This window comes from Mixophyes fleayi, chromosome 2, assembly GCF_038048845.1.
Source record: "Mixophyes fleayi isolate aMixFle1 chromosome 2, aMixFle1.hap1, whole genome shotgun sequence".
Taxonomy (NCBI): Eukaryota; Metazoa; Chordata; class Amphibia; order Anura; family Limnodynastidae; genus Mixophyes; species Mixophyes fleayi.
Window position 1 is genome coordinate 137379346 of NC_134403.1, and position 23618 is coordinate 137402963.

At 40.2% G+C, this 23618-nt stretch overlaps 1 protein-coding gene across 4 annotated transcripts in view; it reads left to right on the forward strand.

Annotated features, from left to right (window-relative positions):
* The window catches only part of CUL4A (cullin 4A), a 79192-nt gene that overhangs the window by 39464 nt on the left and 16110 nt on the right, over nucleotides 1–23618 (forward strand). For all 4 annotated transcript variants that reach the window (XM_075200044.1, XM_075200045.1, XM_075200046.1 and 1 more), the window contains exons 11-17: nucleotides 8441–8559; nucleotides 10192–10384; nucleotides 11344–11448; nucleotides 17152–17262; nucleotides 18227–18312; nucleotides 19539–19646; nucleotides 23125–23238. In XM_075200044.1, coding sequence (XP_075056145.1) covers nucleotides 8441–8559; nucleotides 10192–10384; nucleotides 11344–11448; nucleotides 17152–17262; nucleotides 18227–18312; nucleotides 19539–19646; nucleotides 23125–23238 — 836 coding nt within the window. The remainder of the gene's footprint in view (nucleotides 1–8440; nucleotides 8560–10191; nucleotides 10385–11343; nucleotides 11449–17151; nucleotides 17263–18226; nucleotides 18313–19538; nucleotides 19647–23124; nucleotides 23239–23618) is intronic.

The following is a 23618-nucleotide window of genomic DNA, read 5'->3' on the forward strand; positions in this document are numbered from 1 at the left end:
GATATCGACCACAGATACCTGGGTGTGGAGGATTGTGACACAAGGTTATGTTATTCACTTAGTTCAATTTGCATGCTGCGATTCTTCACCACAGCCCTCCCCTCTTTTGCACTCAGGCGCAAAGCGCTTCAGGAAGCCATCAGGAAGCTTCTATCCTCCGGGTTAATTTTTCCAGTCCCACAACAAGAAAGAGGTATGGGGTTTTACTCTAACCTTTTTCTGATCCCCACACCATACAGGTCCTTCCGTCACATACTAAACCTTCAGACCCTTAACAAGCAGGTCCACATGTTCAGGTTTTGGATGCAATCCTTGCTTTTGGTGATAGCAGGGATGGAACAGGGAGGAGTCATGGCATTCATTGACATCAAGGATGCCTATTTACATGTGTCCATTTGAGTAGGACACCAGTGATGTCTCCTCATTGCGGTACTAAAACATCAATTTCAATTCAAGGCTCTGCCCTTCAGCCTGGCTACCGCCCCATGGGTGTTCAAAGTGATAGCAGTCATGACAGAGATCCTGCACACCCATAGGGTCACCATAGTACCCTTCCTGGATGACCTGTTGCTAAAGGCGCCGTCTCCATATCTGTTTCTACACCACATCCAGATTACAACAGAACTTACTGTTACTGGAAATGCACAGCTGGTTACTAAATCTATCCAAGTCCTCTCTCTGTCCTGCGCAACAGATTTTCCGTTTTCTGGGACTCCCCTTGAACATGATAACCCAGAAAGTATACTTACCCCAAAGACGAGGTCCTTTCGCTTATTTACAAGAAGAAGCAAAAGGACCTTGTCATTGGCGGTTTTCGGGATATACAAATGTTCCTTCAGGTGGGTTTTAGATGTACAGCCAGTCCATCCAATGGGGCCATGGGATCTTAATCTCGTGCTGAGGGGATTCTTTTGAGCTGTTGGATTCCGTAGACTTATGTTTCTGGGAAGTCTGTGTTTCACTCTGGGAACACTGTGCTGCAATCCTCTTTTCCTGGTGATAGGGCGGTGCTCTGAACAAAGCCCTCCTTTGTTCCGAAGGTAGTGTCCCGGTTTTTATTTGAATCAGGAAATTGTTGTGCCAGCGTTCCGTCCTTCCTTATCTTTGGATGAGACCTTACTCCTGAGACATTCGCGCATTTAGGTGTTATGTCGATCACACGGCTTCTGTCATTAGACGAACAACCTTTTTGTTCTTTATGATGCTCGTAAGTGGGGTGTGCCTGCATCTAAGAAGTCCCTGGCTCAATGGATTACATCCACCATTCGTTTGGCTTATGTCTGAGCGCCTCGTCCTGTGCCGATGGCTTTGACGGCTCATTCTGCCAGGGCTGTTGGTCCTACTTGGGCGGGGCGTCGTGGCGCTTTGGCGGAGCAGCTGTGACAGATGCAAATTCTTCGTCTGTCCACCATTTTTCAAAATTCTACAGGTTGCAGGGCTTTGCATCGGCAATATGCGAGCTTTGGCCGCAAGGTGTTGTGTGTAGCTGTCACAGAGCAAGCCCTTCCTTTGGGGCAGCTTTGGTATGTCCCCAATGTCTCGCATTGTCCCCCAATGGTAGGAAAGAAAAAAAAAAAAAGGATTTTTACGCACCGTAAAATCTGTTTCTCTGGCTCCATTGGGGGACACTGCGCACCCTCTCTTTTGCTCTGAAATATGTTCTGTTCTGTTATAGTTACTTTGTTCTAGGCTTGTCTTTTTGGTCTTTTCTATGCTTGGTTATACAAAACTGTGTTTGCTGCCAGAGAGAAGGGGCATAGTAGAGGGGAGGAATGAGTAATTAAACAAGTTTGATAAGTGCCTACACTCCTAGTCCACCTACTATACCCTAGTGTCTCGCACTGTCCCCCAATGGAGTCGGAGAAACAGATTTAATGTTGAGTAAAAATGCTCTTTTCTCTTTCATCCTATCTGGGGGACACTGCTACCATGGGGTTGTATGAGGGGAGCTAGGAGTTGGCACTCAAACAGTTAATTATTTGTTTAACCCTACAGACAGACTCCTCCCCTCTGCAACCCCTGCATCTTCAGTGTAATTTCAGTGCCCAAAGAGTTGGCTGACTCTCTATTCTCTGCAGCATTTTCTTACTTTTCTTTATTTTATTTTCATTTATTTTATCTTTCATTATTTAACATTAGGTGCAGTTGCAGCAGCATCTACTTACTGATGATGTGTTGGAAACCAATTCCTCACAGGACCCCGGCTGCTGCATTGCCAGAGCACAGACGGGTCTGGTACTAAATATCACTATAAGAAGTGACAGGAAGGTGACTGGCGGTGTTACTCAGCGGAGAGCGCCGCAATCCCGATACAGGCCACCATTTTTAGGACGGTACCAAGTTCCCTGGTAATGAGGGGGGACTTGGAAGGCACACTGTCACAGATGGGCTAAAGGGAGATGCGGGTTTATATGTGGAAGCTAGCGCATCCGCCAGAGAGACAAGCGATACCGTTAGACTGCTTGATAAAAAGAGAAGCACGCCATAATGGACATTATAGGAACAGGGAGCAGCATAAAGAGAGGGACACCCCTACAGAAAGTCGCGACTTGGTGTGTCCCTGAAAAGTGCGGGTAAATGGCAACTGTCTGTTATCAGACATTTCTCCTCTCCTTCTAATGCTGCTCAGAGGGTCATTGGCCATACAGGAGGGCTAAGTTCTAGAGATGCTCGGGCTTGGTTCTCCGAGAACCGAGCCCACCCAAACTTCCCCGATCAGAGTACCGAGCTGACTCTGTACTTTCACACGCCCTCTGAAGTGAAAATGAGGCAAAACATTATCGTTGCGTCTTCGGATCTCACGTGTATTCGATTCTATAAGTACCGCCATCCACGGAGATCCAGCACCATTTCGCAGAGAGACACAGAAGGGGTAGCAAGATTGTTGGCAGTCATCAGTGCATTGGGCAGCGTCATAGGTAAAACAGAAAAAGGAGGGGTGGCAGTGTTCTTCAAAGGCTCCAGTGACATTCTACAGAGATATAGCTCACACAGAAACAGGAGAGGTGGCAATGTTTAATGCTGAAACAGAAATTGTAACAATAAGGCTGGCAGTGTTCTTAAGTCTCCAGTGACATTCTGCTGTGCCATAGCTCATACAGAAACATAAGGGATGAAAGTGTCCTTGTCACTCTCCAGTCTCAGTCATGATGATACCAAACACTCTGTCATGTGCTAAAGCATATGTTCAAGTGCATAGTGGTTTTAAGTCAGGAAAACAAAAATGTAAAAAAAAATAGCTCTTGAGATCTGGGTCAGTTGGAAAGAAAGAGAAGACATAACTCTTAAACCTAGGATCATGCACAGTTGCTGTAATGATACCGGGTTTAATGTAACCCTGTGCACCGCACTGATGACCTACCTGGTACCTATCCAAGGTTCAAAATCACCCAGGCAAATATCCGACATAAAAATAAATAAGTTTATTTAACAAAATGGTAGCACCAAACAGCAATAAACATCTTTAAATAATAACCTGCAACAAATAACACTACAGTTTGCCACAGACAACATAGAGGGTATAATGAAAACACCTCACCAGTATCCTAGCCACTCTCAGGGACTGCTCTCTATTCATCCAAGCTTCTCCCCATCTCTCTTTTAAGGCTACCAGCAAGGTAGTGGTCCTGAGTCACTGTCTCTGTGCTTTTTGCGGACACACTGCTCCCCAAGACCTGTAGAGGTAGATCAGGGCAAAGGCAGTGCTCCAGGGACTGAGCCCTCAGTGCCAGCCTGACTTCAGCCATCACTGGGTAGTGAATGCTCCTTTGCTGTTTCTGGAGCTCATTTTTAAATGCAAAACTGACCTCCTTTAGGAGTTTCAGAACCTGCCTGATTGGTCCTTTTCTGTGTTTGCCATTTCACAGGTAAACATGCAGACATAGGGATACCAGATGAGTCACTCTTGATATAATTAAGAATAGGTATTGTTCTATGGCTATACAGCAGAAGTTGTTTAAACAAGTGAGGTCACAATCCAGACACATTACATGTAAATACACAATGTAGAACTCTATAATTAAACATAGAGCTCTAGCTGTGGACCTTTTCTCTATCTTAACACATGAGACCCTCTGGTGTGGTGTACATTCATACAGAACTGGTGGATAATAATCCTTTTGCCTAGGCTGAAACAATGGACTAGTCTGCAAGATAAGAAAACCATGCTGTCAGACATTTTAACTACTTACAAATAGAATATATATACAAGTTTAAATATGATTGACAAATATTGGGATCCAGAGGGCTAGAAAAAGTATATGTTTTTATAGTCCACAGTTTGTGAGAAATGAGGTGCAGACTGGTTGAGGTGATATTAATACCTCGTTTCAACACTGTTGCCAAAATGTAGTGATCAGATATCAAGTTGATAACTCTCGGATCCTGGCGAAGCAACTTGATCTACAAGTCCTACCTAATTAGCGGAATTTCTAAGTTTCATCTCCTCCTTCAATTTCTCTAGCTGCTTTTCCAAAAGTTTAATTAGGGGAATCACTTGACTCAAGCTAACAGTGTCTGAACTTCACAGAAAGTATTCTCCACTGGGCTGGACTAAAGTACATTCCCCCTCAAATTCGATTCTTCTTGCAGCAGCTGCAATCTCCTACATGCTGTTGCAGAATGCCAAAAATGACCCGAATTATTTCTGGACACAGAACAGCATCTCCTGCATGTCACTGTCATTTTTCAAAAAGCTCTGTACCACCAAGTAGATTGTGTGAACAAAACAGGGAATGTGATGGATTTCACCCAGCTGTAATGCTCTCACAATATTGGTGGCGTTCTCATAAATGACACATCCTCAGAAGTGTGATAAGCCATGTTGCAATGACATCCCTTCGTTTTTCATGAAGTGAGGACTTGACAGGCGGTTTGCTAACGCAGACAGGTACGCAATTTGCCATTCTCCAGACTGAAGCAATGTGGGATGGCTTACATAGAGGCCACCCCTTTAGATATGTCTGTCAGTGGTATCTCCCAGGAGTGAGAAAAACAGCAGCTGCACGAGTAGCAGACACCTGAGACAAGCTGTAAATTCCACAGGCTGCAAACAGACTTCATCTTCCTCACAATGTATCAGAGGATCCCTGGCCACCTAGGAGTGCTAAGTACTATTTTACATATCTTGTGCTATACCAGCCATATATGTATATATATGATAAAATAGATATATGTGCTGCTGGTTTACATGGTTGTGTGCAAAAAAAGCAAAAATCCCTATGTATATATGTGTGTCTGTGTGTCTGTGTGTCTGTGTGTCTGTGTAAAATCCAGGGGAGATGTTTCCAAAACTAGGCACAAAACTACCCAGTGGGGACAGCAGGACTCTTGAGATGGTTTGTTCAGGCTGTGAAGTGGGAACCCATGGACAACATTCCCAGGGTAGTACTATGCCCCAGATGGAGAAACTGGCATGGGCAAGTAAGCAGGGGTCATATGAGAGGCAAGGGGTTCTGTTCCAATCTCTTCCTAGTCCCCAAACCAGATGGGTCCTTCTGTCCAATTCTGAACCTCTAGACTAAATCTACACCTTTCGGGTGGACAAATTCCACATGGAATCCCCCAGACCAGTGATCAATGGCTTGGAACCACTGGAGTTCCTGGCATCCATCGATATTTGGGATGCTTATCTACACGTGCCCATTGGGAAGGCCACCAATCCCTGTTCGAGTTCACAGTGGAGGACTCCCATTATCCGTTCCAGACTCTTCCCTTTAGCCTCTCCACAGCTTCAAGGATGTTCCTCAAGATCGTGGCAATAATAGCTGCACTGCCGCGTTCCAAGAGGGTCAGCATAGTTTCTTACCTGGATGGTCTGCTGATCAAGGCAGATTTGGACCAGCTACTGAGAGAACATCGCTCTTACCATTCGAGTGGATACCATGTGGGTGGATAATAAATCTTCTAATGTCATAACTGACTCCGTGTCACCGGATTGTCTTCCTGGGTCTTATCTTGGATACCAGGTTGCAATATATTATTCTTCCAGACACCAAAGTGCGCTCTCTTTAGAACTCTGTGCAAAGGGTTCTGTCCCTTCTTTCGTCTTCCATGCTAGTATGCATGAAGCTTCTGGGCCAGATGGTCTCCACATTCGAGACACTTCCCTTTGGGAGATTCCATTCACGCACCTTTAGTGGAACCTATTCAAGAAACGGACATGCTCTACCATTGAATTACTAGTTGATTCTGTCATTTCAGGAATCCTGTCTGTCCCTTCGCTGTTGGCTGATGAAGGATCTTCTGACCATGGACAGTTCTTGGACCATTGTCACAAAGGACACAGGCCTCCTAGATTGGGGTGCCGTGGTGTTATACTTGCGCTTTCAGGGGACCTGGTCACCTCAGGAATCCTCGCTTCCAATAAATGTCTTGGAATTTAAGGTCATGTTGCTTGCTCTGCAGGGGACACAGCAAGTTCTGCAGAGTACCCCAGTCTGACAATGCTATTGTCGTGGCGTATGTAAATCGTCAGGGAGGTACCAAAAGTGTGGGAGAAATGCAAGTGGTAGCTTGGATTCTGGCTTGGGCGGAAAAGGTTGTTTCAGCCATATCGACAGTGTTCATTTTCTGGGTGGAAAAGTGGAAGGCCAACTACCTGAAGCAAACACAAGATGCTGCCTGGTGAGTGGTCCCTCCATCCAGAGGTTTTTTCAGTCGCTGGCCCAGAGGTGGGATCTGCCTCAACCTGATGACTTCTCCTCTCAATAAGCAGGTGGACAAATTCTGATCGAGAACCAGGGATCCTCTGGCGATAGCAGTAGATGTAATGACCATGCGCTGGGACTTCCAGCTAGGATCTCTGTTCCTCTCATTCTGATGCTGGCAGAAAAGTGAAACAAGGAGGGCTACCTGTTCTCCTGGTGGCTCCACATTGACTACGCCGGGTCTGGTTAGCAGACATTGTGCAATTGCCAAGTGAGCAAGGACAGCGTCTACCTCTTCGTGACGAACTGCTACTACAGGGCCCGTTTTGGTTCCAGGACCTTCATCGGCTGGCTTTAATGGCCTGACTATTGAAGCCAGTCTTTGGTTGGTAAAGGTTTATCCACCAGAGTAGTGGACATTTTGTTGTGAGCCAGGAAGCCGGCTTCTGTCCGCATTTATCACAGAGTGTGGTGTATCTACATCAGGTAGTACAAGTCGCTCTTTATCACATGGGGCTTTTTGACTTTCTGGTCTCTTGGCCTTTCTCCTAGATGGTTTGTTCGCAGGTCTTTAGACTCGGCTTTCTTAGAGACCATGTATCAGCCCTCTCTGTCTATTCCAGAAGAAAATTGCGGAGCTGCTGGAAGTGAGGATCTTTCTTCAGGAGGTCTTGCATATCCAACCTCCTTACATTCCGCCCACAGCTCCCTGGGATCAGAACTTGGTGCTAACTATGCTTCAGAGCGCACCATATGAACCATTGAGCACAGTCGTGTTCAGGTTCCTCACCTGGATGGTGGTTTTTCTCTTGGCCATAGCGTCTGCACGTAGAGTGTCAGAACTTGGATCCCTTTCTTGCTGCTTGCCCATGATAGGGCTGTTCTGTGGATGGTTCCTTCTTTTCAACCTAAGGTGGTTTCAGGTTTCACCTGAATCAGGAGATCGTAGTCCCGGCTTTCCGGGTGCGGGGTGGTTCTTTGAGTTTACAATCCAAGGAATCTTTGGCTGTTGTTCGTGCCCTTCAACATATATGTCAAATGAACTTTTGAAATTCACAAGACAGATTCTTCTTTGTGCTGTTGCAGGCTTATAAGAGGGGATGGGTGACTACTAAGCAGACAATCGCCAGTTGGATCACATCCACCATTAGGCAGTCCTATGTCACGACAGATCAGCCTGTGCCTAGCCATGTTGCCGCCCATTATGCCTGCTCAGGTGGTGCTTCTTGGGCTTAACAAAATGGAGTTTCAGCGGATCAGCTTTCTGGAGCAGCCATCTGATCCTCTGTCCTTACCTTTACTGTTTAATGTTTTTATTGTGTCCTCGGATGCCAGTTTTGGGCACATTGTTTTGCGTGTTGGGCTATCAGAGCAGTCCCTCCCTTAGGGGGCTGCTTTAGAACGTCCACATAGTAGCAGTGTTCCCCAGATAGGATGAAAGAGAGAGGAGGATTTTAATACTTGCGATAAATCCTTTTCTCTGATTCCATCTGCGGGACATTGCGTTCCCTCCCTTTTGCTCTTCTGAATTCTGTTCTTTTCTCGGCTGTCTTACCCTTCCTTGGGGCTTTATAAATACACTGAGGATGCAGGGGGTTGCAGAGGGGAGAAGTCTGTTTGTAGGTTAAACAGGTAACTAACCAACTCCTAGCTCCCCTCATAAAACCCCATGGTAAAAGTGTCCCTTAGATGGAATCAGAGAATAGGATTTATCGTAAGTATAAAAGTCCTCGTTTTGCATCCTTTACTGTGTATTGCATACTTTATCCATTGTAATGGTTTTGTATACGTAGGTCTGAAGAGCATGCTTGATGAGAACAGAGTTCCGGACCTGACGCTAATGTATCAACTCTTCAGTCGGGTCAGAGGTGGTCAGTCAATTCTCCTACAGCACTGGGGGGAGTACATTAAAGTATGCTATATCTATTCTTTATAAAACTTGAAACATTGCATTAGTATTTTTGAATATTTCAAAGTTTGTTTTAATAGCATGGGAAATTGTATGAGGCTGAATTTTACATTACAACTGTACAGACATGAAAAATATATTTGTTGTTTCATAAATCCTGAGGCACAGTTATTCTTTTTCTGTGTGAGATTTCCCCCTCTCTATACATTTTTTCAGTTTCTTAGGAAGTGCTTAAATTTCCAGCCGCCAGTGGTGTCGTCCATTTTTGTATTCTGCTTCATGCTTTTGTGACCGACTACAGTTCTTTTTCTGTGTTCCTAATGCTCTTTTGCTGTTATCTTATTTAATTTGTTCAAAAATGCATTAGTACTCTTATTTCAAATAATTTTGAATTGGCCCTTAAATATAAAATTAGAAGTAGACCCTTTAGTTGTGAAGTTCCAAATTCTATATTTTTCGGTGTTTATTTTTTTAAGAAAATGTTATTCTAAGGGAGAAATTCAGTTACAGAATATGTCTCATCAGAGCCTCATAAGATGAGACTCTATGGGATGGCAAGTACCTAAAACATCGCTGATTTTTGCTCTGCACCCCTTGGAAGTAGAAATTAAAATCAGCGATGTTTTAGGTATCGTAATACCCGGAATTAGGTGAAGCTTTAAAACACGAAAGGTTCCTACGGAACATCGCACTGATTTGAATCGCCCACCACTACCTAAAAGTAGAGAAAACTAGAGAACTCTTGTTTTAGTTACTTAAAGTGGAATTATCACATAACATATAAAATGTAAACAAAATGGAGAGAATAATAATTATTATAGCATTGTTTTCCAGTCTTCACCTTATAGAGAGGACTTTCTTCCCCTGTACATCACTTGCTCCCTCCATTTTATAGCATGGTGGCTCTCTGCTAATCTTATTTTAATACCAGACCAGGGGGTAAATGTATCAAGCTGAGAGTTTTCCAGTGGGTTTGAAAAACCAATCAAATTCTAGCTATCATTTATTTAGTACATTCTATAAAATGACAGCTAGAATCTGATTGGTTGCTATAGGCAACATCTCCACTTTTCAAACCCACCGTAAAACGCTCAGCTTGATACATTTACCCCCAGATCTAGAAATTGTCTACATGTCCAATGAAATCGGTGCACTCCCTCTCCTTCTCTAGATTCCCACGGTTTTTTCATAGGCTGATGACCAGACATTGGGAGCTGTGTCAGGGACATCATCTCACTCTTGATTTACTAAACAAGTTACTGGCATGGTCAACACAATGTCCTTTCTTATTTGAGGCTTCCATTTTGAAAGAATGGCAAAGGTTTTATGTTCTCGGGCTGGAGAATGTAGTATTCTGGCATTTTATGTTGGCATAACAGACAACACATTATTGACTCACCATCAATTTTAACAACATAATACGTTTTTTATCCTTTAGAGTTGAACAGTAATAACACTAAAGCTGTGGTTGACAAAGATAAGAAACTGAATTTTAAATAGCAATGTAGAACAATATTCCTTTTTTGAAGTGGAGACTGTGTAAGGATCTCCTATTTGTAATTGTGAGCTTTATATTTGATGTGTACAATTGAGACCTGCTATATGTATATATTTGACTTTTTTTTTCTTTTATAGAGCTTTGGGAGTTCAATAGTGGTGAATCCAGAAAAGGACAAAGACATGGTGCCAGAGTTATTGGATTTCAAGGATAAAGTGGACCATATAATCTGTGTCTGCTTCCAAAAAAATGAAAAGTTTGTCAACACGATGAAGGAATCATTTGAAACATTTATCAACAAGCGAACAAATAAGCCAGCAGAACTTATAGGTACATGTGAGAATACTGGGTGAATGTTTTGCTCTTTTGCCTTGCCAGCTGACTGGATTTCCCAAGAGCAGCCTTGTGGTACCCTTCAGAGGTTCGGAATCACTTAGGCAAATAGTTGATTACAAGCACAAACAGACTTTAATGCACACCTCACACTCTGTGAATATAACACTTCAGAAAACAGATACCAGGTGGTGTAAAGTACTATTGCCTAATCTAAAGTTTCACCATTGCTACATGTTGTCGAGATGGGATACCAATCGGGTTCAACGTTTCACCACAGTACATAAGTTAATTTCTGGTGTAATGGTCACTTCACGGCACAACTTGCCATTACACAACAAGTTCCCCTGTGATAATATAGAAACAATACTGCAGAATTTATAGGTTCACAAGTTCTTCTATTGTATATAAGTGCTTACTACTATTTTTTGCCATGCTTTAGTTATTTTTCAGAAGGACACATTTTTAGACCCATGTTTCTCCTATTTACTTTATTTTAAACTGGGTTAAGGAGAAGAAAATAACAATATAAGCTTTATCTCCATTGTACTTGTTCACGAACCAGCAAAAGTACACTGTGCTTTGCTGTATGAAACTTAGCATTCAAGTATGACCATGGTCTTATATCCATATTGTTTAATAGAGTTGCACTTGCCTACATCTCTGGCAGTAAATTGGTCTAATCTCCTGCTCATTTGCTGGCACACAGAAACTTGAGGGGAGGTTTGAGAACTGGGTCTTTTTGTTTCTTATATTTTTCTAATGCCATTGAGGGTAATGGGCACTTGAAGGTACAGTTTCCTATCAAATACAGCAGATAATTCAGCACAATGAATAGACTCTGTTGATGTAAATTTTATTACATCGCTACAATGAAATTGCTTCACCTCATAATGAAAAAGCAGTTTCATGTTTGTTTTTTTTCATTTATTTTTTTTTATTTTATTTTTTTACAGCCAAATATGTAGATTCCAAATTGCGCTCTGGAAACAAAGAAGCCACTGATGAAGAACTGGAGAGATTCCTTGATAAAATTATGATTATTTTCAGATTCATCCATGGTATGTAGATTATTTAACAGAATAATAACAAATATTCTACAATATTATTCACTGCATCTGCTTGTGTCCCGGCATGTTTCCAAGCCACATTCTGCTGCCCAATGGCGTGGGCACCCACTCAGCTTATTGTAAACCGGCCATGTGGGCAGAGGAGAGTTAGACTCATTGGGTAAAGGGTGATTAATGGTTTATTTGTTTTTAATTTTACCTCATCCTTACATAGTTGTTTAGTATCGAAAAAGTAAGCTGTTAGACCACAGAGCGACAAATAGTGAAAACATCATTTTTTGGTTGTAAACAATTGTCTGACTGCTGGAAGGAAACCTCACTACAACACGACAGTGTGATAAAGCAACAAATCTTCGTTTCTAAATACCATTTTTGGTTTACTTTACCAAACAATTTGCTGATAAAGCAAGTAATAGAGATATATATATCTAGAGAGCTATAGTTATATATCCGTATATACACACACATATAATTTCCTTCCTGTCTCTTCCATTAGCAACATACCTGAGAAAAAGTTTCACCTACCTAGTATTAAGCTCAAAGAACACACCTCATTTTCTGTAAAAGGCTACCACCTCTAACTTGAGTCAGTGTTTTGTTTTGTTTTTTTTCTCCAGTTACCATTTTCAGGCAGTGGCAGGAGCCTCCTAGCAGGTTTTTACTTTAATAACTCTGCTTGGATTATTTTTAAATGTAAGTCCAGGTTATGAGGTTCCCTTCTGCGGAATAGAGTCAGGCTCATTGTGAAACAACCACTGAAGTAGCTAGAGATATCAATTGTTATGTGTATACTGGTTGGGCTGCTGTGGGAAAGTAGTGTTTAACTGGATCCCAAGCCCAATTAATAGTTAGGAAAAGTGCTCAATGTTGCTGACTGCTTCTGGTGGCTTAATCTCATATGTAAATCTTAGACTGTCTTTCAATCTCTTTGCTTTCTTCAGTATTAGTTAACTCCCCGATTATATTTTAGTGCAGGATGACAAAAGATGAAGAAAAAATGCTAAAAGTGTATAGAAGTAGAGTTAAAACATCTCTGGGACCTTCCATTGTACTTCTACAATGGCCTCATTTACCAGTAACATCCAGTCTTTTTAGGTGTTCTCTAAATAGCTTATTTCCCTCCTATCTTCTCTGACGTATTCCCTATTCATAGTGCTGTGTACTGCTTTTATCAGCTGGTTAATATATTTAACATTAAAAACATATGCCCTCGCCCTCTCTCCCTCTCCCTTCTTTCTATTCTGAAGAATTTACAGAATCCATTTATCTAGCACCTTCAGTCCAGCCTGCTACATAACCATAGTGGAGATGTTGAGTGCTGCTGGAACTTCTGGATTTATAGCAGAGTCCTGAGTTTCCGTAGGGGCTCTTGTAGTGTTTTAACATATACTGGCCATACTGGATTAAACTGGACAAGCTAGTGAAACCTCTTGAAGAATGGAAGACATTTGATTCCCAAGATAAGAAGCGCAGTAATTATAAGTGTGTATGCACGTTTTTTTTTAAGGAAGTTGTCAACCAATTGATCGAAAGCAAGAATGAAAAAGCCTTATTTACCTGGGTTCAGAAATTAAAATCCCAAAGGTTCTTTCCAGTAGTAACTTCTCCATCTTACGGCAAAGGTATGAAGAAGAAGAGATAGTAGTGAAAAGATGTAAAAAAAAAAAAACTTCCACAATTAGAAAATTTTATTTAAATAAGCTATAATTAGAAGATTGAACTTGCATGCTCCTGGTCGAATTGTCTACATTCCATCTGCTGTGACAACTGGAAATATACCTAGTTGATTAAGTGCTTAAACAAATTCCAAAGGAACTGTAGGGCCAAAGAACTTATTAAATACTATTTACAGTACTAAATGCTACCATGGATCCCAGATTGGTGTTTGCCAACACTTTTGTGAAACCTATACCTATTGAAATGGGATCCATCAGGTTCACCAAGCATGTGTTTGACCAAGGAGATATTAGGGCAATATTGGATTTGAAGGAGGCAGCTCTGTACGTGCCTTTACTGACAGAAGTTCTTAAGAGCATCGATCAACACATCTCGAGAAATAAAGCATCTCCATTTTCAGGCCTCACCTCCTGGGCTAAGCTTTACCCCAAAAACCTTCACAGAAGCCATGAGCCGTCCAGTAGCAGGACTTTTTCAAAAAGGTTATTCCAATGGGCCGTACACATTAATTGTAAGTCAGCCCAGACTACAGCACTGGTGCTGGTTACTTCTTTTATGGCACAGTGATGTTTCTTTTATTTAATTATTCTATTTTTTTATTTTTTTTTTTTTTTTTTTTTAAATTAGTCACCACGGTCGCGTTGATGATGGCTGTCATATTCTTACTTTAGATCAGGGTTTCACATACCCAGTCCTCAGGACCCCTAACAGTGCAGGTTTTCCATATCTCTTTTCTGGAGCACAGGTGTAGTCATTACTGACTGACACATTTTGAAAATATCCAGAGGTTGTACTAATTATTTCACTTGTGACCTGGAAAATCTGCACTGTTAGGGATCCCTGAGGACTGGGTTTGGGAAACACTTCTTTTGATGCACAAAGATATGCTAAGCATACCTTGATGTAGTTGCATAATTACAGTGTATTTTAAATTGCATGTTACATAATTTTGCAGCTGTAAGCTTACTCTTACGTTAGGGATGCAAAAACGCAGCATACTCGAGGACCATCATATAGGCATACTTAAACAACAATGGACAAACAAGATCGGCTCCATTCATTTCACTAACAGCTCATGTTTATGACGGAGCATAGCAAAAGCTTCATGACTCTTTTGTCTACTCACATCAAAGCATTGAGGAATGTCCTGGTAGATTATTTCAGCAGGACAGATGTTGCATGAAAAAGTGTTCCAAGAGATAGTGTACTGATTTGTTACTCCAGTTTTACCTGATGGCTTCAAGATCAAATGCAAAGGTAAAAGATTTTTTTTCCGTTTGTCACTCAAAGGGGGGTATTCAATTGTTAGCGAGATCGCTGAAATACTCGCGCTCCAAAAATATTACCGTTAATAAAGTAATATTGCGTGTAAATACCGTTAATACGGTAATTTACTCGCTGGATTTCAGCTCGCAGCTCCAACGGTAATATTTTTGGAGCGCGAGTATTTCAGTGATCTCGCTAACAATTGAATACCCCCCTAAGATTCACTGTACATGATTTGGTGAGACTTTTTTCACTACCTCTGCCAAGTTGGCCAGAGTAATACAAGCAACAAGGTATGAATAGTCAGGAAGAGTGCTTGGTGCACAGACCTCAAAGTGTCCATCCATGATCTTGTTATCTTGCTTCATATACTTGATCTGTTGAAGCAGTGGCAACTGTAATGTATAGATTGCAAAATGCTAGCCTTGAGTGCTTTGACTTGCACAAGAAAAACCAAAGTGAGGGTTTTCTCCAAGCCAGTGGGGGGAGAATTTCCTCTATGTTTAAAAGGTTATTTCAAGAATTTATCTAAAGACATAGAAACATATCCTAATGCTCTAAGTGTGTAAAGAGAAAAAAATGTTTTTTCTACTATGTTCCCAGCTTACAGTGTTAGATTTCTTACAGGAGGGTTTTGCCTAAAAATCATGCAATCCAGTACAATCCAGATGCAAATTCCAGCTAAAGGAGCATTCCTACATGTAGACCCTTAGGAAATTAAATAATTTTCCATTTTTTTCTACAGCAATAAGAGGTTTTTAATTAAAAACCCATCGAGTCCCACCCTGGGACTTCAATCTGGTTTTAAATGCAAGTGACAAAAAGATATCAGCCATTAGAATCGGGAAACTATAGGCACTTAGACTAAGAGAACTGTTCCTAGTAGTTCACAACAATCAAGTAGTCATGTTAGTGACCCCACATTTCATACCGAAGGTGTCCTCTATTTCATACATTTTCTTTCCTACACTCTACCCATTTCAGAAAATGAAAGAGCAAGAGGCATTATAGTCAGGATGACCAAACCTCTACTTACCTACATTCATAGATTACAACACTTTCTGAACTCATTATCTGATCCTATGCTTTGTGGATGTTATCAATGGATCTTCAGCTTCTAAAATGAAGTTGGTTGTAATTGAAGCCTGCATTGCATTAAACAAGAGACACTCATCAAAATTGAAGGTTCATTCAAACTTTGATTTCCATTTCCAGGACAGATAGAGCAGGGGGTTCAATGGACCAGATATGCAGACCAGGTATCTAAACGGCTCCTGGCATGTTCATTAAACATTGCAAAGACATTCCCAAGTCTGAACCAGCTGCATATGGCAAAATAAAAATCATGCAATAGTAATTTAAACCATCTGATCTATCTTTGGTAAATCTCTCAGCTGTGCAACTGAAGTGGTTGTAAAGGAAAAAATGAATTTTGGTGCTCACCAGAATGTTCCATGTCTCGTTATCCAGAAGGAAGCACATAGACTCCCTTCCAAAAATAAAGTGTTCTATAAACACTTTCTTTGTATCGAGTCTTTTGGGGGTTTTTTTTTTCTTAGTTAGGTTTGTAGCCTTTAATTGAAATTTCTGGAGGTGTGTTCTTTATGCTTGATCCTAGGTTGGTGTAACTATCTTTCAAGTGTGTTGTCACTGGACACTGAAGAAAAGGGAATTTTCAGGTGAGCAAAAAAATTCATTGTGTCCATATACAGTTGTTGGATTTTTTTTTTCTACAGCTGACAGGCAGACTGTTTGTTGCTGTTAAGATTGCTAATCCTATTAACCTAATAGGTTGTAAAAGGAGAAACCAATCCTTTCTATATTCAGGCTGGGGAGTATTTGAACTCTGGCATTACTAAAAGGATTTAACCCTGTGTATTAATGTTGGATAGACACTTGGCTATTAGAAATTAGACTGTCTGGTGCACAATTTTTACAGATAAAGACCATAATTTTGGAGAAATATTTTATTAAGCCTGCAAGACAAAATAATAGGATAGATCTGTGTTCTAAATTTGAAAATTGAGATATTATTGCAAAACTTTTGAGTATGAACTGTATCTCTCAGACTACATATTAACCAATTGAAACTCTTTATAAGGATTAATCCAATTATCTTGAATTCTATTATAACACAAAGAATATAAGAAATATAATTTCTCAGTGCTAGAAATTGTAATTATCTGATATACTGAGGATGAGTAGCTCCTTTATTATATAACAAATAGACAAATGATTTAGTGGACAAATGTATGAGATTGTGCTATATATATGAAGATTAATTATCCTATATACTTTACAAAAATTTAGACAGGAACACAGAGCGTTTGCAGTTGAACTGCAATTTTAATTCACTTTGTATGTTTTGGTTTTTAATATTTCGCTAGTTTTCTCATCAGGAGAAGCACACTATTTTACAGATAATAATAAAGGTTATGTTTTATTTCATTATTTGCCTTTCCACTTATAGATTCTGAGTGCCCCTTTTCTGCTCTGTCTTTCCCTTCTTTGTGTATGAGTACTCTCTATTCTCAGTAGACAATGCGGCATCCAGTGGAAAACAAATATATGGCTGGCTCCACTCTCATTCAATAAGTCTTACATGTTCATGTTGTTGGTAAAAATAATGCTGTTTGTTGCTTTCTCACCTTTTACCTTTCTGTTTTATCTTCTTTTTTTAACAATCCAATTATTTTTCCCCTTTTTTCAACTTTATCTCACCCTACAAATTGGTTTTCTCTTATCCTGCAGGTAAAGATGTATTTGAGGCATTTTACAAGAAAGACCTTGCTAAAAGACTGTTGGTGGGGAAAAGTGCATCTGTTGATTCAGAGAAATCAATGTTATCTAAACTAAAACATGGTATGAAGTTTATTAGTCAACATTGTTTAAATCTGTGATATTAAAGGATATAACGGATTCATTTATGTATACCGGTTGATGCTATGATTGTCTGGTTACCATTTACTGACGAGTCACTGACCAGCAATGAGAGAGCAATAATGATAGTTCAGTGTGGTACGTTCTAAAAACTCGGCTGGTGCAGATGTACCATGACCCACAAGACCCTCTGTCTACAAATGTTATACGTGGCCCTCCATTGATGGGGGAATTATCAAACCTTGTTTTTAACACTTAGGGGGGTATTCAATTGTCGGCGGGATTGCCGAAAATCCCGCGGTCCGCGCACGATTACTGATATTACGGTAATTGTGCATAGAAAAACATGTAATACGGTAATTTACTCGCTGGATTTCAGCTCGCAGCTCCCTGAGCCGCGAGCTGAAATCCAGCTACAAATTACCGTATTACATGTATTCGTTTTTCAGCGGTGGGATTTTCGGCGGTCCCGCCGACAATTGAATATGCCCCTTAGGGGCATATTCAATTAGCTTTTGGATTCGCGGTAACGCGCCGGAACAGCCGCGAAACGTAATACACGGTACCGCAATAACGTGGATTTTCATTCGCAGCCCATAGGGTTGCGAACGAAAATCCGCGTTAATGCGGTACCGTAATACCCGCAAGAACGCGCACTTTTCGCGGCAACGCGCGTTACCGCGAATCAAAAAGCTAATTGAATATGCCCCTTAGAATGTTATTTTGTTTTGTTTTTTACTGTCCTAAAAACCTGAATGGTCAAGGTTTTCTTTCTTGGCCAAGTAGAACAAAACTAATAAGAAAATCTAGATTTTAAATTGTCTGACAGATCAAAATGTGCTTCACTTTGTATTCTTGATGGTGACTAGTAATTATATAGTAACACTTTCAGTTTTGGGATAGTTTTATATACAATACCTGGATAATATTTTGTTTTTATCTGTAGAGTGTGGTGCAGCCTTTACCAGTAAATTGGAGGGAATGTTTAAAGATATGGAACTCTCAAAAGATGTGATGGTTCAATTCAAGCAGGTAATATTCTCCTGTGTTTTTAATAAAGCCATTTTCAGTGAAGATTTACTGCTTTCAGCTTAAACTGCGACCTGTCATATATACCTAATAAAATGAGTTCTGGTTTTAGTTGTTAGGTAATTTGTAATTTTCCTATCTCCAACCCACGCCCCCCCCCCCCACCACCCATAAATTGACAGCTATTTTATTTGGTTCTGAGATACACATTTCAGGACAAACATGAGAAATTCTCATAAATGCTACATTGTTCAAAAGTAGAATGGAAATCTCTTCAGAATAATTGGAATGTTGTAGATAAGCTTATTTACGGTTAGGCAGAGGTAATGCAACTAATTCTAAGCAATGCTAAGATTTTACAGTCTTGACACATTTTACAGAACCTAAAAGTCCAGCTGTAATTTAGATTCACAGATTTCTTAGACTCTATTCTCCTCCTGATTAGATGGAACATGTATATTTGGTTTAAAAGCATAACTTTTTACATATAAAAAAATAAAATAAAGCACATTATCAGACATTGAAGTTAAAGAACGGCATATAGAAGATGGACTTCTGTTACTTTATCTCCCCCAATTTCAGTTTCTCATCTGAATTTAGATTCATCTCTGATCCATTATTTGGTTAAATGTTTTATTGATTCAACACTTATACGAATCCTAAAATTGTTTTATTTCCTACAGAGTATTTTCTTAGGTTATAACATAGAAATTGATGGCAGAAAAGATTATATAGGTGCATATGTTCTGCCCCTTTTTTATTTTTCATTTTATAATAATTCAAATCAAAGCTCTAACAATAGCCTTATGTTGGTCCCAGTGTTTTACTCTGTGGGCCCCACCACAACTGCTGTGAGACTTTTCCATATATCCCTCACACTTTCTGTAAAACAAAACAAAAAATCCTTTACGCTGCCTTCCAGTCTTCCTCCCGTTTCAGTGTGCCCCATTGTTCTGCAAATCACTTATTTTTTTAAAAAAAATATTGGTTGAATTACATAAATATTTTTATTAATTTATCATGTCTCTTCTTTCCCTTCTGTTCTATAAGCTGTATATATTTAGCTCTTCTTCTTTCCTGATAAGTTTTCTTATGCTGCACAAGCACCTTTTTAGTAGTTTTTCTATATCGAATTCTTATTTATATATGACATATACTACTGAGCCAATGTGTTTTTGTAACTCATACCATGTTACACTATACTAATAATATTTGCTTTCTCTCTCTAGTATATGCAAAATCATACTGACCCAGGAAACATAGACTTGACAGTTAATATACTTACAATGGGATACTGGCCATCATATACACCAATGGAGGTCCACTTACCAGCAGAGGTAGGCATGCAGAATGTTTGTTTTTTAATTGTATGTATTCATTTCTGGGTTTTTTTCCTTCTGCAGTAGGTGGGCATAGATGCTGGATAGGCTCTACACTCTTGAAGGTAGAAAAGCAAATCCGTTCTCTCCCTGGAAGCCCCTATCTACTCCCACTCAAAATCCCTTAACTTTCTTAAAAGAAATGATATCTGCTCTATAATTAGTAGAAGACACTGTAGCCACAATTGATCCTGGGTATTTATCTGCTGGCTATTTTTGGGTCAGGAAGGTGTTCATTAGCAGTTGTATTTTGCTTTCCTCTGGATTAATGACATGTTGTTTTTTTGTGTTTTTGTTTTGTAGGGGATTTTGGCTGTAACACTCTTATCAGGTGATCCTAGGTGCTTGGCTGCAACTCACCTCAGAAACTCCTAATTGTGTTCCAGAGTACCCCTCTGGAATAGTTATACCCAATTTTCCAGATTCCTTGACTATCATCATCATTGTTATTATTATTGCTTTGTAAGGTGCAGCACTGTTTTGCAGCACTGCACAGTGGGGAAAAGAGGACATAGAGAAAGCAGGGGCAGACAAAATATATGCAGACATGAGACGGGGGGCTCTACGCATGAGTACTTACATTCTAATTGGAAGCCTAAGTGGAAGGCTCCAAATTCAAACTGGTAGTGCATAGTTATGTTTGTGTGAACTGCCAGATATAATGGACTTCAAAGTGGACCTTTTAAGCTTGGGGGAAGTGAAAGCACGTCTTTTGCTTTTCAGTGTCTCCTGTTCGCACCCCATGTCCCTGTGTTCTTCTCATTCTGGTTCGAACCTATATCATCCTTGGAACTGCTCCTTTTTGTCTTTGGTTCCCAAGCACCCATGAAGCTAACAGGTCTTCGGGCTATTAACCAATTTCTGTAAAAATGGAGGTCATGTGTCTGGTCCCAGATCACCTTAGGGATCTAGGATTCTACACTAACCTCTTTCTGGTTCACAGTAGGATGGAACTTTCAATCATCCTTTTGGATTTCAAGGCTCTCATATCCTCCAATAGCAATGATTTATAATGTAATCTCCTTGGTGATTTATTCAGTCAGTCAGGAAGGGAGAATTTATGGTGTCTTTGGATGTCAAAGATACATACCTTCACCAAATGTAGGTTCAGTTCCCCTAAGGAGTCAGAATTACCGTTTTGAAAAGAAGGCTTTGCTTTGAGCCATATTCAAAATATTCCAGGTTTATTACACCCTATTGGAAGAGAAGGAAGTTATACACATAATGAACCTAAGTCATTAAGCAAAGCAAAAAAAGGAGTAACTTTACACCTTTGCAAAACCATCTTGCATTGGAGGGGGAAGTAAATGTAAATTTATGCACAGATTTATAGTTTGGGTAGGGCATGTCCTAGATCAACTTTAAATCTCAGTGTGAAAATAAAGCTTTCAAATATTTGCGCGCTACATAAGAAAAAGAGCAGACAGTATTGTCTTACAAGTGCAAGGGGTACAAATTAGTTTATTATTTTGTATGTAACATGGTTTATCCAGGATCAAAATGATTCCTTTTTTTGCCTTGCTCTCCTTAATTACTTATGTTTCTTCTGACTAATTTATATTCTTTATGACCACATTGTACCACTGTTAGTCAGTACATATTTTGGTAGAAATAACCAAAGGAAAGACAGAAGTTTATTTAAAAAATATAGGTCTGCACATTCACAGAGTGTGGCAAGATGAACTTGCTTTGCCACATTGTTGGGGGGATAGATTTTACAAGTTGTCTTAGGGCTCCTCTTATCAGTAACGTGACATTACTGGCCCGTCCTACTGGTGTTTTCTCACTGACCGTAAGTATCAACTGCACACTATTGCAGTGCCAATAGGTGCAGGAGAATGATCACTGCCAACACCAGGCTCTGGGTTGTGTGTGTAACTCCTACAACAATCTTTTGCTGTGACTGTGGCTGGTTCCTCCTGACAGCTTACTTTGGATCATGCCTGCAGGGTAGTAGGCAGAACAATGACTTTGGACAGTGTGTTCAATACAGGCCAGCAGGGGGACATGTTCTCTTACCTGTAAGTCACATGATTTTATCAGGTAGAGGCATCTTGCACCAATAGGGCTGCATCTTTACAAATAGTTGTGTTTTTTGCTCAACAATAATTTTTAATTGAGCTGGTAGATTGATCTATAAATACTTTACATGAGTGTTTGCTGTTCTTTTTATACAGTTTTACACACATAACCAGAGAAGAAATAAGCCCATTCTCGGTTAATCCCATATTGCATATAATATCAGCTGCAAGGCAGTAGAAATGCCCTATACATTTACAAAACAAAAAGACAGTTGTTGTCAGCGCTTATCTTTGAGACTGCATATCTGTGTGTATCTAGCAAAATGAAAACTTTAGGTATTTGTTCATGTTTTGATCAAAACATTTAACACTGCATCCTAGTGTCAAGGGTATCTCATTGTATGCAGGTCCTACACTCGCCTATATGCCTCAAACACCGTAAAATCCACAGCCAAGTTCAAAAAGCTTTGACTGCTGCAACGGCGTCTGACTACCATCCCAAGATTTAAAACTAAATTTCCCCATCTAGAGTTGGTGGTGCCAGGATGGAGAGGGGTTGGAGTCCAACCTTACCCTGGCAGCGCGTGGAGAGGGATGAACCCCCCGCCACTGAGTGCAGTGTTAAAAGGTGTACATCTAGCAAAGGCTGGCTTGTGAGCCACATCCAAAAAGGCCTTAAAGAGGCTTGTAGGCTTGATAGAGAGCTGCTAAAACAGCACAAGGCAATATTTTTTTTATTTTATTATTTTTTAAAAAAGGGGACAAATGAGAACAAACACAATCAGTAGTACTACACATACATTCAAGTCATTCCCTTTCAATATTTCTCTATAACTAGGGGGGAAAGGGATGGGGGGTGGCTAGGTAAAAAGTGGATAAAACTGACTGCTGTAGAGTAATAAACTTTAGTTGGTATAAGACAGGTATACAGCAGTATAAACAAAGAAAAAAAAAACAAGCATAGCACATTTTGTTCCTTGGGTACTAGATGGAGAATGTCCAGGCCGGAGATGTCTGAAGCGTCTTAGGGCTTAGTTCGTGGGTGGGGCGAGGCGTCATAGAACGTTAGGCGGGGCGGTGGTGGACAGAGAATCCCAGCTCTCCCGTAGGTACCAGAGGCTCCACACATAATTTATTTTGGTTTCTGGCTTTACATCACAAACACAATCAATTTCAATGTGTGTGTGTGTGTGTGTGTGTGTGTGTGACTTTTTACTGTATGTTGTTAAAAACCAACAACACAAATTCCTGTGAAATAGCTGTGTGGATATTTTAAATGGGCTATCCACATTTTACTCCTCCATTCCAGAGTAGTCCATTATCCTGAGATCGGTTTAGATATAATGTTTTTCCTGCACACAGTGCCACTAAGAGACATTGCCTTTTATTATATTCTATTTCATCTTCCTTTCCAGATGGTGAAACTTCAGGAAATATTTAAGACTTTTTATCTTGGAAAACACAGTGGCAGAAGGCTGCAATGGCAGTCAACATTGGGGCATTCTGTTTTGAAAGCGGAGTTTAAACAAGTAGGTTATTTGTGATTGTATCTTATTGATTATTTAACTACACTAGTGTTTTTTATTTTAAATAATGATATCCTGTTTTCAGACCCCGTCAGTGAATTGGATACCTGTTATCAGTTGGTTATATGATTAGCCGGTTTATAGTGCTGGTATTTTGTTTTCAACAACTTATTTCCCCGTACTGCTCCTTTCAACAATCATAAGTCCTCTTCGCTGATTTTTCTTTCTTTATCTCCATCAATTATTTGTTTCCATATTCCCTTATTAATATGAGAGGTCATAAATCATTAGCCCAGACCACAATCCTGTTTTAAAACAACGAACTGTAACCGCAAATTGTGCATGCATCTGATCTATAGAGATGCATGCTTCCCAACCAAATT